General features: G+C 43.7%; 1 protein-coding gene across 1 annotated transcript; it reads left to right on the top strand.

Annotated features, from left to right (window-relative positions):
* Positions 1-420: 420 nt before the first annotated feature.
* Positions 421-12,568, top strand: INSIG2 (insulin induced gene 2). The gene is made up of 6 exons (XM_085067055.1): positions 421-563; positions 3,991-4,327; positions 6,817-6,941; positions 8,975-9,141; positions 9,560-9,659; positions 10,106-12,568. The coding sequence occupies exons 2-6, from the start codon at positions 4,084-4,086 to the stop codon at positions 10,145-10,147; spliced, it is 678 nt and encodes a 225-aa protein (XP_084923181.1). The 5' UTR covers positions 421-563; positions 3,991-4,083; the 3' UTR covers positions 10,148-12,568.
* The last annotated feature ends 2,002 nt before the right edge of the window (positions 12,569-14,570 follow it).

Raw genomic sequence — 14,570 nt, 5'->3', positions numbered from 1 at the left:
CTGGGGAGCCTGTGCAGTGCCCAACCACCCTCTGGGTGCAGAACTTTTTCCTGATATCGAACCTAAACCTCCCCTGACTCAGCTTCAGGCCGCTCCCTCAGGTCCTGTCACTGGTCATGAAAGGGACGAGATCAGTACCTGTCCCTCCACTTTCCCTCGTGGGCATGTTGAAGACCCTGATGAAGCCTGTCCTCAGTCTCATCCAGGTGCACAAACCAAGTGCCCTCAGACACTCCTCATTCGGCCTCTAGACCTTCCCCATCCTCTTAGGATCTCCTGGACGCTACCTAACAGCTCAGCGCCTTTCTCACACTGTGGTGTCCAACACTGCACACAGCACTCAGGGTGAAGTGCCCCTCTTATCAGCCCCGCGGCGCTCCCCTGGAGCTGCTCCAGACCCCGCTGCCGGTACCCAGGGCCCGTCCGAGGCGGAGCAGAGGCACGGGCGGTCCCGCCGAGCATCGCCGCGCTCCCCCCGCGCTGCCCCTGCCCGGCACGGCCGCGGCCCGGCGGCGCTGCGGAGGCTGCGCGGGGCGGGGACTGCGGAAGATGGCGGAGGCCGAGTGAGTCCCGGCGCTGCGGAGGGGCCGGGCCGGGCTGGGCCGGGGCTGCGGAGCCGCGGGCGGGGGGGACGAGCCGGGCCGGGCCGGGCCGGGCAGGAGCGGCGGCGCTCGGCCCCGTGCTGCCCGCGGGCCGGGGCGGTGCCTCGGGGCGGTGGGGCCGGGCGGCCGGGCCGGGGGCGAGGAGGGAGAGGCCGGCGGGGCCGTTCCCCTGACAGCCGGACAGCCCCGGGCCCGCTGTCCCTCTGCCGGCCGTGGGGCCGGGCTAGGCTGGGCCGGAGGTGCCGGCAGGGCGGGCAGGGCTCCTCGGCCGGGGTCCGGGGCAGGGCGGCCGCGCCCGCTGGCTCTAGAGGCGATGGCTGCTTTGCTTCTGGCGTTGCCTCGCTGCACACAGATGGTTTCTTGCCATCTCCTGCGTGGTGTTGCCTGAATAAATGTTGTCATTGTTGGCCGCTGCGCGCCGTGCCGGTGTGTGTGTGTGTGTGGTGTCACAAGTTGTGAATCGCTGCCGGGGCGCAGGGACAGCACAGGGCGCAGCACGGACCTTCTCCTTAGCAGACAGTTAAGTGACTAAGTGTTTTGAACATGTTTAGGGTGATAATGTACTCGTTAACTTTTTGCGCAATGGCAGACAGCGGTGTGATTGCCTGGCGAGGGGTGTGTGGTTGTGTTGGAAAGCCTGGCTGGTCCGTGTGTGCCAGCGAGGGAGGGAGCGCAGCTGAGGCTCTGGCAGTGCCAAGGCTGCAGCTTTCGGTGCTACAGCTGTGAATGTGCATCCCCCAGAGATGGAGGCTCACAAGTCGTGTTGGTTCAATGTTGTGATCTGTTCCTGCCTGAGCAGAAACCATGCAGTGAAACATAAAGCTTTAAAGGAGACGTGGTCTGCTCTGTCTGCAGGAATAGTAGCCTTCCAGTCAGAAGGAAGTGATGTCTTTAGAGGTATTAATTTAATTTCCGTGAAAGGTGATGATAGGATGTATCTTTGCTGTGCCATAGCATTGTGAGCCCAGACTGTCTGAGGCACTGAGGAATCTTTCCTGAGCATTGATCACTTTGCTCCATTCCCCTGTTGCTGTGTGATGCCAGAAGGTCTTAGAGTCAGTGGAAAATCTGGAAACCGATAAAACAGCTAGGAATGATATGCGGAGGTTGAGAAACCACCAGGTAGAAACTACTGCATCATGCTAGTTTCAGACCTTGAATTACTTTGTACAAACGTCTATCGATGTGTGCCCACCCAGGTGCCCTCACTGTGGTCAGGCTGTTTACCTGCTAATAAAAATATGTTGCTGGTGCCTTGAATAACTTGCAGCTGCAGTGGTAGTGTAAAAGCAGTGATTCCGTTCCTGTTACATTTAGATAAGCCTTTACAATTAAATATGTATTTGCTGAATGGCATATTAAAAATTAAAATTATATAAATGCAGCATTTATGGTCTGAAAGTGATTTATACCAGAGTGGAACTGGACTTCTATTTGATCATCAGCATTTCTAGAAAAAAAAAGCCAATGAAAGCCTATCAGTGTTTACATCAGTGTTGCCATGTGGGACAGTTGATGATTCTTAATTAGGCTGAAGATTCCTGTAGTTGAAGAATTACAAGAAGCAGAGTCTTGTTAAAGGGAGATACCAAGAGAGAATGTAAAATAGGGAAATAATCATTGCAGGGAAATTATGAATAGATTTCATCAAAGGCAGGGACTTGGGCTGATCTCTCTCAGTATTTGGGGGATGGAGCTAGATGATATCTAAGGTCTCTTCCAACCCAAAACATCCCATGATTCTATTCTAGCTGGTAACTTTGGTGCACAAAATAGGATGAAGTAAGATGCTTGCTGGTGACCCAAAGCTGTCAACAGTTTGCAGGGCCAAAGCCGACTGAGGGATCCTGCAGGGAAAATAGAACAGCATTGAATGTCAGAGTTCAATAACATCTACAGGCTGAAATGCAGTGTGCAGGGTCTGGAGCTAGTACCAGGGAATAAGGACTTCAGTTACAGCAAAGAAGAGAGACTTCAGTGTAGTTAAGGGTCACGGGACATGAGCAAACCACTTTATGACTGAAAAAAGAAACTTTGATCCTGTGTGCTGCAAAAGTGCTCAGTAAACTGGGACATGAAAGTGTGAACTTGTATATTAGCTTTGGTCATGCATTTAAAAAATGGAATTTGCAGATTTCAGGAAATACCAAGAGCTGTTGGGATGGTGAAGTAAATGGAGAGTCAAGAGTTTAGCTTGTTTCCCTTGGCAAGCCAAAGCTGAGAAGGGACATACAGTTTGAAAGCCCATGTTAGGCACAGTATTCCTGCAAAGTTTGTAATTGGGAGCTGCAGCCTCCAATGCCATGTGTTGAAAGGCTCTTGTAAATTCTGGGTATTTCAGAGAGCTTGCTCAGGATCAGCTGGAGCCAGGAGGAAGGGGATGGATGTTCTGGTTTGGCTCCCCATGTGCCATAAATAAGAGTTAACAGAAGCCGCCACCAGCTGGCAGTTTCAAATTTAAAAACAATGTCAGGGCTTTTTTTTCTGAAGTTCCAGGTGGCTAGGCTGTCGATCAGAATCGTTGTTATACATGAGTGTGGCACTGAATCCATGTATAACAAGACTCTTGATGGACAGGTTTTGTTTTTTTTAAAAAGAGGGATTGGGATGGGAACGCTGCCATTCCTGTAGTGCCGGCAGTTACTCATGTCGGAGGCTTCCTAGTGCGCGGGCAGGTGGAGTTCCTTTTCCTTTGCCCTCAGGTGCTTCTGTGACTGATCACTGCTAGGGTTTGTAGTAATGGATGGCAGTTTTCACCAGAAATGTGTGTTTCTTTGGTGAATATTTCTCTGTATTGAAGTTACTGCTGTGGTTTGCCGAGCTGTTTGCTCTTACTGGAGATTACAAAACATCAGGATTGTTTTGTGCTGCAGGATTGCTGGAATTCTGACTCCAGCCTGGAAGTTACTTCTCAGGTTTCACTTTCCAGTTGAGAAATGTTTTCTGGTGTCTCTTCAAGAAGAGAGATTGCTGAACCTCTGTGACTGACTTGGAACTGAGGGCTGTGTTTCCATGCTGCTGGATTATATAACCTCCAGTTGTTGCTTAGAGGAAGGGAGAAAAACAATTTATTCTTACTTCAAAGCAAGCTTTTCCTCCATTTGATACCTGTGTCATTTTTTCATCTGGAATGTACTTTCGCATTCCTACCTGTCCCTACTCATGTGTTTCCTCCTCTGTCTCCTAGTAAACAAAGCTATTTGTAAAACCTGTTTCCTTTGTAAGGCATGTTTGCAGCTATGGTTGGTTCTGCTCTAAAAGGACTGATTGCCTCCTCAGAAAATTCAGAAAAAAATGTAATAGACCTTTTTTTAACCCAATCTCCAAATAATTTAAGAGAAATGCATGTAATGTTTTTGCATTTTCACCCTTTTTTATTATTTTTCAGGGTTTGGGTGTCTCCTAATTGAAGAGAGTCAAAATACTGATTGCAGGGAATCCTCAGTCAGCCTCTTGGATGTCTCTGGTAACATAAGAAGTCATGGCAGAAAATGATGCAATGCCAACCTTACCAAAAAAGTGTGGCCCTTACATTTCATCTGTAACCAGTCGTGGCATGAATTTGGTAATTCGTGGTGTAGTGCTGTTTTTTATTGGTGTATTTCTTGCATTAGTATTAAACTTGCTTCAGATCCAGAGAAACGTTACTCTCTTCCCCCCTGATGTGATCACAAGCATCTTCTCCTCAGCTTGGTGGGTACCACCTTGCTGTGGCACAGCATCAGGTAAGTTCAGTTGTGTGTGTATGCCTGGTGTGCAGAGGTAGTTACAAAAAACTCTGTGAGAGGTGGGGAAGATAAAAAATTCCCTTTCAGTCTCACTGTGCTTGTTGAGCTGTTAATATCCTTCTGATCTCCCCATGTATACACAAATATGCACGTGTCCAGAAATTGGTTTTCTACTGACTTGTCTTACTGTAATATTGTTAGTAGAGCATAACCTGTATTTCTCCCATGGTCATATAGAGAGTTGAGACTTCTCTGTGTTTAGCCAGTTTAAGCGAGTTGTCTGCTGTAGATAGTAAGAAATACCCTGTTTTTCCTCTCCTTTCAAGTATCAAGGCATATTCCATGTTACAAGCATGATGGAATTTTACTTTCTACCTGACTCTGAAAATCAGTGATACTGTGGGTCTGTTTCACATTTTACTGAGGGAATGAATATTCTTAGCAGCCACTACTGGAGGATTCTGCTTTGGGGAAACTACCTTCCAGGCAGTATCCTCCTAGAGGCCAGTTTTAATCAGATTGAGAAGCTCACAATTCTGAGTGTTATATGAGTCAATAAGCTTACTTTTGCTATGTCATCACTGTTTTGCTGATGCTAATATTTAAGCTGTTTCTTTTGCTAGTAGTGTAATTTCCCTTTTTTATTTTTGATACCTTCTGGAAATAGTAAACCCTAGATATCATAGAGGAGCCTGACTTGAAAGGAAACCCTCCAGACAGCTCCCTGAATGTTGTTCTCCAGTGGAAATGCTTGTGGCATGTTATGGTGGCAGTTACATACCTGCTTTATATGCTAGTTATCTTGTCCTCTTCTTCTTGTCTTCCCGAGATGCTTGATTCATTTTTCATTCATGTCTGCATTTGCTGCATTTTTCTTTTATGCTTTAGACTGATTTAAACTGGTTGTCTTGACAAATAAGCCTGGTAAAAGTTTGATCTTTATACAGGGATTAGTGGGGGTTGAAATGAACCCCAGCTTGCTGCAGCAGCAGTGCATGAGGTTTGCAATGTTCACTGCAATGTTTGCACCATTGGCTGTTTGCATCAGGCTGCACCTTGTGCTCTCTTGGGTCATCTGAGCACTGCAGCTGCCAGTGGGAACTCAGGGAGGCTGTGTCTTGTCATCATCTTGCAATAAGTTTGTGGACCTTTCTGGGTCTGATGGGTTGGTGGTTTTGATGGAAAGACTGGATATGGCTTGTAAAGCCTAGCAAACCTGCTAGGCAGTTGCACTACTTGATTTTAAGCCACCTGATTTAAAGATATTATAGCTTTAATTGGCTTTTCCCAGCAGGAGTCACCCCTGTTGAGGTGTTCAGGGTCTTTTTTTTTTCATTATCAGTCTTCTCCATTTTCTTTCCTTATCTTCTCTGCTAGCATACATACAGGGAACCTCTGTGGCAAATGCTGATAACTCACCCATTTTCTTGCCATTTGTACTTGCACAGCCTTCCTGGAATTGACGTGAACATTTCTCTGCAGCATGGTTTATTATTATGAACAGAATAAAGGTATTTTGCATATTTATAATCAGTGGTGATCGAGGCTGCATTCAGAGAAGTCCTTTCATCCATCACCGTTATTAGTCATGAGTTTGGCCCAAGGCCTTTGGCAAGAAAATTGCTCAGGGAGGTTTTTTTTCCGCTCCAGCTTTACTGATGATTTATTTTCCCGAATCCTGGAGATCAGTTTCCTCTGTGGCGGAATAAAGAGCGTTTGCAGTGTTACCCCCAGCAGTGTGCTGGACTGAATGCACTGCAGTCTGTACCGATGGCTCAGGCTCTGCTGTGCTCACACCACTACAGTGTAACATTAAAGCACCATTGTTATTCCTTAGTGGGATTGGTAAAAGTCTTTTTAGCTGCAGTTGCAGTAGAGAACACATTTATGAAGAAATATTGAAAGAGCATCGCAATTCCCTGGGGCTGGAATTCCTGTTTGCTTCCTGTATTCAACAGCTACTGTAGGCTCTTGGCTTTCTCTCTTCTGGGTGAGCTTGATAGTAGCTTTGAAGAAGAGAAAAACATTATCCAAACAAAGCCTACTTGTAACAAGAACAAAAGAAAACACAAAATATTGATATTACAAACCACACCAGTACTGTGGTGTGTTGGTTTTGCAGCTATTTTAAACGTTTGTTTGATATGTGGGATTTTTGGAAGTGCCAGCCTGCAAGCTATTGGTGCTTTCTGAACTGCAGTGCAGATTTTGGCGTGGGGGAGAGCTCTTCCATCCTCTGCCCCTGGTTCAAATTGTGTTGCTACTTCTGCTGCAGTGGCTGAAAATGCTGCTGAAGTTTATGGGGCTTTTTTAAATAATGAAGTTCTTGGAAATTCATCTTCTTTTACCATATGTTTTTCTGCTGTTTATCCTTAAAAGATCTGTTTTAGTAGTGACTGTAATTGTCAAAGTCTAGGTAGTCTTTATTCTGTTAAATGTTGCCAGTACTTTAACTTCAGGGCCTTTTTTCTTTCCTGTCTCCACAGCTGTGATTGGGTTATTGTACCCCTGCATGGACAGACATCTGGGAGAGCCACATAAGTTCAAGAGAGAATGGTCCAGTGTGATGCGATGTGTGGCAGTCTTTGTGGGAATAAATCATGCCAGTGCTGTATCCTATATTCACATCACATTGGTGGTATCAAATGGATTTCCACTTAAAAAAAGCTCACACAGTCTGTCATGGTGAATTGGTGTTAAAGGTGTAACATGCAGCATTTTTGCAAAGCAAGTGCAGAATATGTGTTAGAGTCAAACTTGTAGCAATATTGGAGGTGATGAGTCTCACATCTTGTTCTGAAAAATACCTTCATTAGAAACCTTGATATTGGGCTTTATCTTACTTAGAGTCTTTATTTTCTTTGAATAATTAAAGTGTGGGAAAATATTCATGTGCAGGTGTTACAGAAAAGTGCAGTAGGACATTCCAAGCTGATGTCCTTTTAGTACTGTAGTAAGAGGTCGAGGCCCTGTCTCGAGGCCATCAGTGAGGCACATGCACTTTGCAAAGGATGGGGAAAACTCAGGACCAGGAATACCCAGGACTATAAATGCCAGGAAGCATTGCTACCCCTTTCTGCAAAGGGTGCTTTCCTTGATGCCAAGAGAGTGCCCTGGGTGACAGGATGCTTTTCTCAGAGACTGGTGCACCTTAGTGGCAGTGCTGTGGGTCCTGAGGTTTTCTGTAGATATGCCTAATGCCTCCTCTGCCAGCGAAAACCAGGGTCTGCTTGTGAAAATTGGGGTCTTGTAAGAAAGTTGATCATCTCACAGTTCACACAAGTGGTGCTAAAAGTTCTGTTTGTGTGCTCCTGAATCCCCTCACTCCCAGGAAGAGAGGGCAAGTTCGGTGAAAGGTGGGAGAGCTGGCTGAATTCTCACTGAGGTTGCTTGGCCCTCTGATGGGTTTTGTTGCTGTGTGGTTTTGTTCCCACCCTCTGCTATCCAGTATGGCTGGATGAGCTGGAGCTGCCAAGGTTCTGAGTCACTCCCACTGTCCCTCACAAACCTGCCTCTCCTTGCCAAAAATGCACTGGTCTGGTGCTGTGGTTCTCACTGACCTGGCCTGTACCTGTTGGGTGAGCATGTGGCAACTTCACTGCTTTTAAGAAATAAGAGTTGACAGCTTCTCTCTGCATGGTCTGATTATTTACAGTGAATTTTCTGCAGTTCTCTAACAGCTGTTCCCCATATTCTAGGACATCAGTAATGTACTGTCTGTATTTCCTCCTTGACAGCTCTCCAGACTGCTTTCTCTTCAGCTATTGCCAGTTCTGCACATTGCCAGATTTGGTGATTTTCTGATCTTCTTTGACACTTTTTCTGAAGCTATTGGTTTTTATCTGGTAATTATTTATTTCAGTTAGTCAAGCTTGTTCTCATTTCCACTAGGTCTCTCTCCAGATTTTTGTGAGAAAATAGGAGAGTGGTTTTTATATTGTCATCCCATAAATTTGCTTTCAGGCCTGTGAAACATGACAAGCCCCTTTTTAATTATCTGTTTTGGACAGGAGTAATGAGGATGAGTTAGTGTTTCCAAAACGTTTTGAAAGATATGAAACACTACAAAAAAATCTGAACTGACTTCACACTTCTATCACAGATTGACAAAACTGACTTTCAATGTTCATTTTCATGAACACTTTCCAATAATATTTTCATTTTGATTTATAGAAAACATTTACATTTTAATGTTGAGCTGAATGTGAAGCATCATGTAATTAAAACAAAATTGCAGTTAGGAGTGATAGATACCTTTTTTTGCTAAATCCCTGTCAGTTGAAGAAATGCAATGCTAGATTTGAGATTTCATACTGAGTGTAATAAAAGGCCAGGTGAGGATGAGGTGTAATGTGCATTGTGTCTGTGTAAAATGCTTGATTGTTTGGTAGGTGAAGAGCCTCTTCACTCTTGTACAGAGCAAAGACCCTAAAATGTGAAGAAGTGTCATAAGTTTTTAGTTTCCTGAAATATTGACAATTACAAGGCTCGTTTCCTCACATCTGGTAGCTGTGTGAAAGCTGACACAGGTAACACTGTACTTTTCTTAATGGTATTATTTGTGCCAAAACAGAACCAGAACGACAAAAATTGCTTTATACTTGTACATGTTATTTCCAAGCTTATCCTTAACAAGCAGCACAGAAGGTGGATTTTGCCAACAACATCCAGCTGTCTCTCACTTTGGCAGCTCTGTCCATTGGGCTGTGGTGGACCTTTGACAGGTCACGAAGTGGCTTTGGGCTTGGAGTAGGAATTGCTTTCCTGGCCACGTTGGTGTCACAGCTTCTGGTATACAATGGAGTTTATCAGTGAGTAATCCTCCCCTAAAATGAAATGATAATGTTCTGAAGCTGTAGCATTAAATCAGAGTAACTGAAAGGGTACGATTTGACGTGATTTTCAAAGCTGTCAGCACCTAATTCTGAGCACAGCATAAATTGGGCTGTTTATGAAAGCTCTTATGTGTGTGTAAGTGAGAAATCTAGTTAGAAATGCTAATTGAAATAAAATTGCTACCTTGCCAACAATGTAACACGCTTTGTTTGGTTGAACAAATGCAGCTATAATCAATAAGGAGCCTCCTTTGTTGTTTGCTGCGAGTAATTAAATTTCTATAGTACGTATCTTTTTGAGTTGAAATGTTCTAATAATTGTGAATTTGCCTTGTGATTGGAGGACTCTCTGTATTGCACAACACTGAGCTCAAAAATGTGCTTTCTTTTCCAGATACACATCTCCAGACTTCCTCTACGTTCGTTCCTGGTTGCCGTGTATATTTTTTGCTGGTGGAATAACAATGGGAAATATTGGCAGGCAGCTGGCAATGGTGAGTTTGGAGGAGGGGGGGCTGATTGCCTTCCAGTAAAAGTTTAAAGGCACATATAATTTCTTTCTCCATGTGTACCAGGCAGATTTTTGACTCAAGGGTGTGCAGTGAGGTAGAAATCAGCACCCATTGTTTGTTGATCATACTGTTATTCAAAGAACAGCCCATGCTTTGCTCTGTACACTCTGTTACGTACTTTTAGGTCCTGAAAGGACCAGGAGCTAAATAAGACCTTCCATGTTTGGGGCAGAAATCAGACTGTCCCCAAAGTCTGACCTGCTCAGGGAACAGAAATTGCAGCCACCACTATGTGCATGGGACTTTAGGAGATCAAACTTATCTGGATGGAGTTTAACAAGAGCTATTTGATCGCCCAAAATCACTTTCTTAAGTCTTTTTCACTAGTTATGTAAATTAATATTATTTTGTGAACTTCTGTTTTTCAGTATGAGTGCAAAGTCATTGCAGAGAAGTCTCACGAGGACTGAGAGGAAGCAATATGCACCTTTAAACAGGAAAATATCTGACAAATGACTGTTGGAGAAGCATAAGGAACACTTGACTATGAAATTGCCAAAATGCAATTTTTTTCCCTTGAGTGGTATACTTTACTGCAATCTGTGATTGCTGCTTCTATAGAAACCTTGATGTCTGATTTTGATTACTGTGAAGTTACAATAGTATGCAATACATTTGACAATATTGGTTCAATTATAGGATTCCTTTTTCCAAATCTAAACAGTTTACCATAAATTCCTGTCTGTCTGTAATGTTGCAGTGCCAAACTGGACCTTTGCACTACGTTTCTGTAGCTGAAACTTCTTGCTTCACTTTATCTTGAAAGTGTTGAGGAATTTGTTCTTAACAGCTAGTGAAAGACAGAGGAGGTTCACATTTGGGAATGAAGATCTCTCTCCATGATGATAGCCCATAATATCAGTATGAAATGTATGGATTACAGGAGAATGTTGATGCAATAAGTAACTGATTCATGCCTATTAACACAGTGTATCATTCTTCTTACTCACAGATGAGGAAGCTTATTGCAGGTTCCATGGGTTACTGCCATAGCATTTCATTTATCTGTGGTGTGTGCCCAGTATCACAAAATACAGAAATGGAAACTGAGTCTGGAAACTCTTTGCTGTTTTTCCTCTGGTACACCCAGCATACATGTTCATGTATGAATTTATGTGAACCATGGGCAGATTCTGAAACTACTTGTGAGCACAACAGGACACAGTTCAGGTCATTCTTGTACAATCCTTTAAGCTGATTTGTGTTGATAGGAGAAACAACTTAGGGAGTTTTTATTGCAAAATTTAATTCTGCTGAAGCAAATTAGCCACTACCATATAGTGTCATAAACCCCTCCATTACCAATGTTACTCTTGGTGGTCCTTGCCCACCACCTGCTCTGTTGGCAGGGATCAGCAGGGCTGTATTTTAGGTACTGACAGAGCCCTCGTTGCTGTGTCCAGGCAACCATAAATGCATTTGTTCTTGCAGCAGTTTTCTGAGGTGGAGAAATGCTGTTTTCCCTGACAGGTGCCTGTGCACAGACAGCCTGGTAGGCCTGCGAGCTGAAATAGGCTGTGTGCTAATCAGTTCCCTTCTTAAGAAGGATTTTAGTGTGTGACCCATATTTGGGGGCATACATGGAATTTTCTCTTGGCTTTGCAGCTCCCTTTTAAGACCGTAAGCTAGAACAAGTTGTGCAAGAAGACAGATTTGAAGAGGACACTGCTAACCTGTGCTGCAGTGATTTTGGCATGGGATGTCTCCACTTTGTTTTCCCCTTCTGTCTGTTGATAATGTTTAAATGTATTTGTTTTCCTTTTTTGTCTTTAAGTACTATTTTTTAAGTCTTCCATGAAAGGTTTATAAGACATGTTACAGTCACCCAGGGAGGCTGGAGTTGGTCCAAAGAACAAATAGATGTTTAGACAAGTTTTTATTAATAAATGTATGAATGTGTTGTACACAAAGCTTGAACTAGGCGACTTTTTCGCCTAGTCTTACTTCCAAGTCTGAAAAGTGTGGAATGGAGCACTTCCAAAAGCATTGTAACAAAAGATGGGGTCACAAAGGAAAATTTCTTGAATGGGGAACTGTAAAAATGATAATTAAGCAAGTGATGTATGAAGAGCTTGGTTCTGCAGCTCCACAAAGTGTCATCACCTGCAGCACACTGTCCCAAGGTGATGTTTCAGGAAAACACCTACACAGGCACTTTGCTTTCAGCAGAGGTAGAACATGTCTAAGTAAATCCCTGACTAGAGATTTTCTCTTAATCAAACCATGTGGCAATAAGAAGCATTTTATTAATGAAACCAAGAAGCTGGGCATGAATGAAGGGTGAGTTTCTTTAGGCAGGCTCTGGTGATTCACTGAAGAAGCTGTTGGATATCTCTCTTACAGTATTTCACCTCATTCACCTTTACTTCAACAAATGGCTTCAGCTTGGTGGACAGTGTGAGAAGTCCCTCCTGAGTTCCCAGGGCATGAGTGGCATAAAAATTCAGATGTTTCTTACCCTAGCTGTAGGGAATAACATGATACCTCAGTTGCCAGTGTGCTGACTTGGTAAACAGTGTAGTTTCATCATGACCAATGAGTGTGTACAACTGAAGATGAGTTGTTTTTGTTATTCCCTTGGTGGTAGAACTGCTGTTAGCTGCCACTCTTGATACTTACACAGAAGCAGCCTTGTGTGTGTTGAAATGTGCAGTATGTGAGAAGTGGCTGTTGTGCATCTGTGGCACCCACTTTGCAGCACTTTGCACTCAGATTCAGCTCAACCTGGTTAGACTGTGCTGTCCGCTGACTTTTAAATTTCATTTTGGAAATTTTGAGCATGTTGTGCAAAGGCAGCAATCATCCAAAATAAATTTGGGTGGAGTCCTTTATTATGTGTGTCTTACTGTTTTTATTCTTACTTGACTAACATCAGTGCAGGATCACATCGTGTCCTGTTTCAAACTGTTCTGTGATTTTATGGCTGGTGTGTTTAAACCCTGGGAAAGGTTCATGGGGAGAATGCTGACAAGGCCTTAACTTCAGTGGTGTGAGCAGGCTGCTGCTGTGTAGCATGTAGTTATAACATTAGACTGTCTTCAAAATGCTGTTCAATAAAGAATGAATAAGGTATATTTTAGACACAACTTTAAAAGCACTATAACCTCTTCACCAATTAACCCTTGTAAGCTGTATGCTGTTTAAACTGGCAAATTGCTGTTAAAAGCAAAATGTGCATTAAACACAGCTACAACCTTGATTGATAGGTTTCTTCTTTCTTTAAGAAGATAGTGATATTTAAAATACACTGAGTTGCCTTCTATCAGCAATCTCATAATAATTCTGACCATTTAGCTGGCATACTGGTTGCACACCTGTATAATAATAGTGAAAAAGAAGCAGGGAAGATCAAATCAGCTGTGATTCTATCTTAATTACCATGCTGAGCAGCCTTGGAAAATCTGCCCTTTTGAGTCTGCAGTGGGAATAAGATACCTTCACTCACAAAACAGAAAATAGAGATTTAGATATAAATAGCTGCTGTGAATATGAAAAAAAAAAAAACCCAAAACACAAATGGCAGGGAAACTCATATTTCTATTTATTAATGTTCTGGTGTGGATATGAACTGAATGTTATTCTGGTATTCACATATTCTATTCATGCCCATCACTGTCTCAAAAAAACCATGAGAAACAGAGGTTTGGAAATGTGTAATGGAAAAATGTCCAGGCAGAGGTGAGGAAAGGGTGGGAAGAGGAGTGCATGGGGCTTTGGGATTCAGTCCCACAGCAGGACAGCACCACAGCTGAAAGCTGCAAGGAGTGCAGGGGGTGAATGGAAAAATCCCCTGTTTGTGTTGGCAACCTGTGACCCAAAATTCCTAACTCTGCTATCAAAATGCAACATCCTGGGCATGCCTTGTGTCTGACCAGGCAGATTACAGCCAGGGATAGAAATAACCATAATTTTGGGTAGTAAGCACTAAGATTAGCCAAAAGCAAGTGAGCAAAGGTGTTTTGCTGGAAACTTAACCTTTCCCTTCCAGCTGTAGCCTCGGAGAATGGAAATTCCAGGTCCTTCCATCCTGAGGGTGTCGAATGGAAAGTTACCTGGGTTTTAAGGGAATATTCCACCTGCTGAGCTGTCAGGCTCTTGAAAAATGCCTCTCAAACATGGCTGCTGTCAGCAGCTAGGAGGAGAGTAAACAAAGAAACTTTTCCTCCGTAGCTTCTGTACTTCCCTGCTTCCATCTGGCTGGGAGCTGCCACAGGGACCTGTGGGCATACACCAGTCCTCCTTTTTTTTCTTTCCTGGTATGTAAGGAAGGAAAATAATTCCACCAGCTGCATCACCCTGGACATTTTGCATATGCTTTTTACATTTTGGAGCAGTGTTACCGATAATTCCTGATGGCAATGGGCGAACAGAACCTGTGGAAATGATGTTAAATATCAGATCAGTGCTTGTGAAAGTACCTGCACAGCTGGGCAGAGGGAACGCGTGCCTCGCCGTGGGAATAGCTATCTGATGCTGTTAGTTCTGATGCCAGTACTAAATGCAAAGCATGAGTAATTTTGCAGCTTAATGTTCAGCACTAAATAGTAAATGAAAGGTCAGTCCAACATGTTAACTGTCATGGAATAGTAAACACTCCTTTAATTGCTTCAGGCAGCCAGCTTGGGTTTTTGGTGTGTCTGTTGTCATGTTTTGAGCAGCATGGTCCAGAGCCTTGTCCTGATTACCTCCCCCCCAGTCAAATGACAAAGCCTCAAATTAGAGGATAAACTTTATGCCTAGGCTTTTCAGGCAGCATACTGGGAGTCTGTGTTTTGAATGCTTAAAAGCTGTGCCACAGCAGAAGTAGAGGTTATTTCTTGATCTGATCGGACC

Source organism: Lichenostomus cassidix, chromosome 7 (assembly GCF_008360975.1).
Source record: "Lichenostomus cassidix isolate B80296 chromosome 7, HeHo_3.0, whole genome shotgun sequence".
In the NCBI taxonomy this organism is placed as follows: domain Eukaryota; kingdom Metazoa; phylum Chordata; class Aves; order Passeriformes; family Meliphagidae; genus Lichenostomus; species Lichenostomus cassidix.
This window is presented reverse-complemented; position numbering and strand designations above follow the sequence as displayed.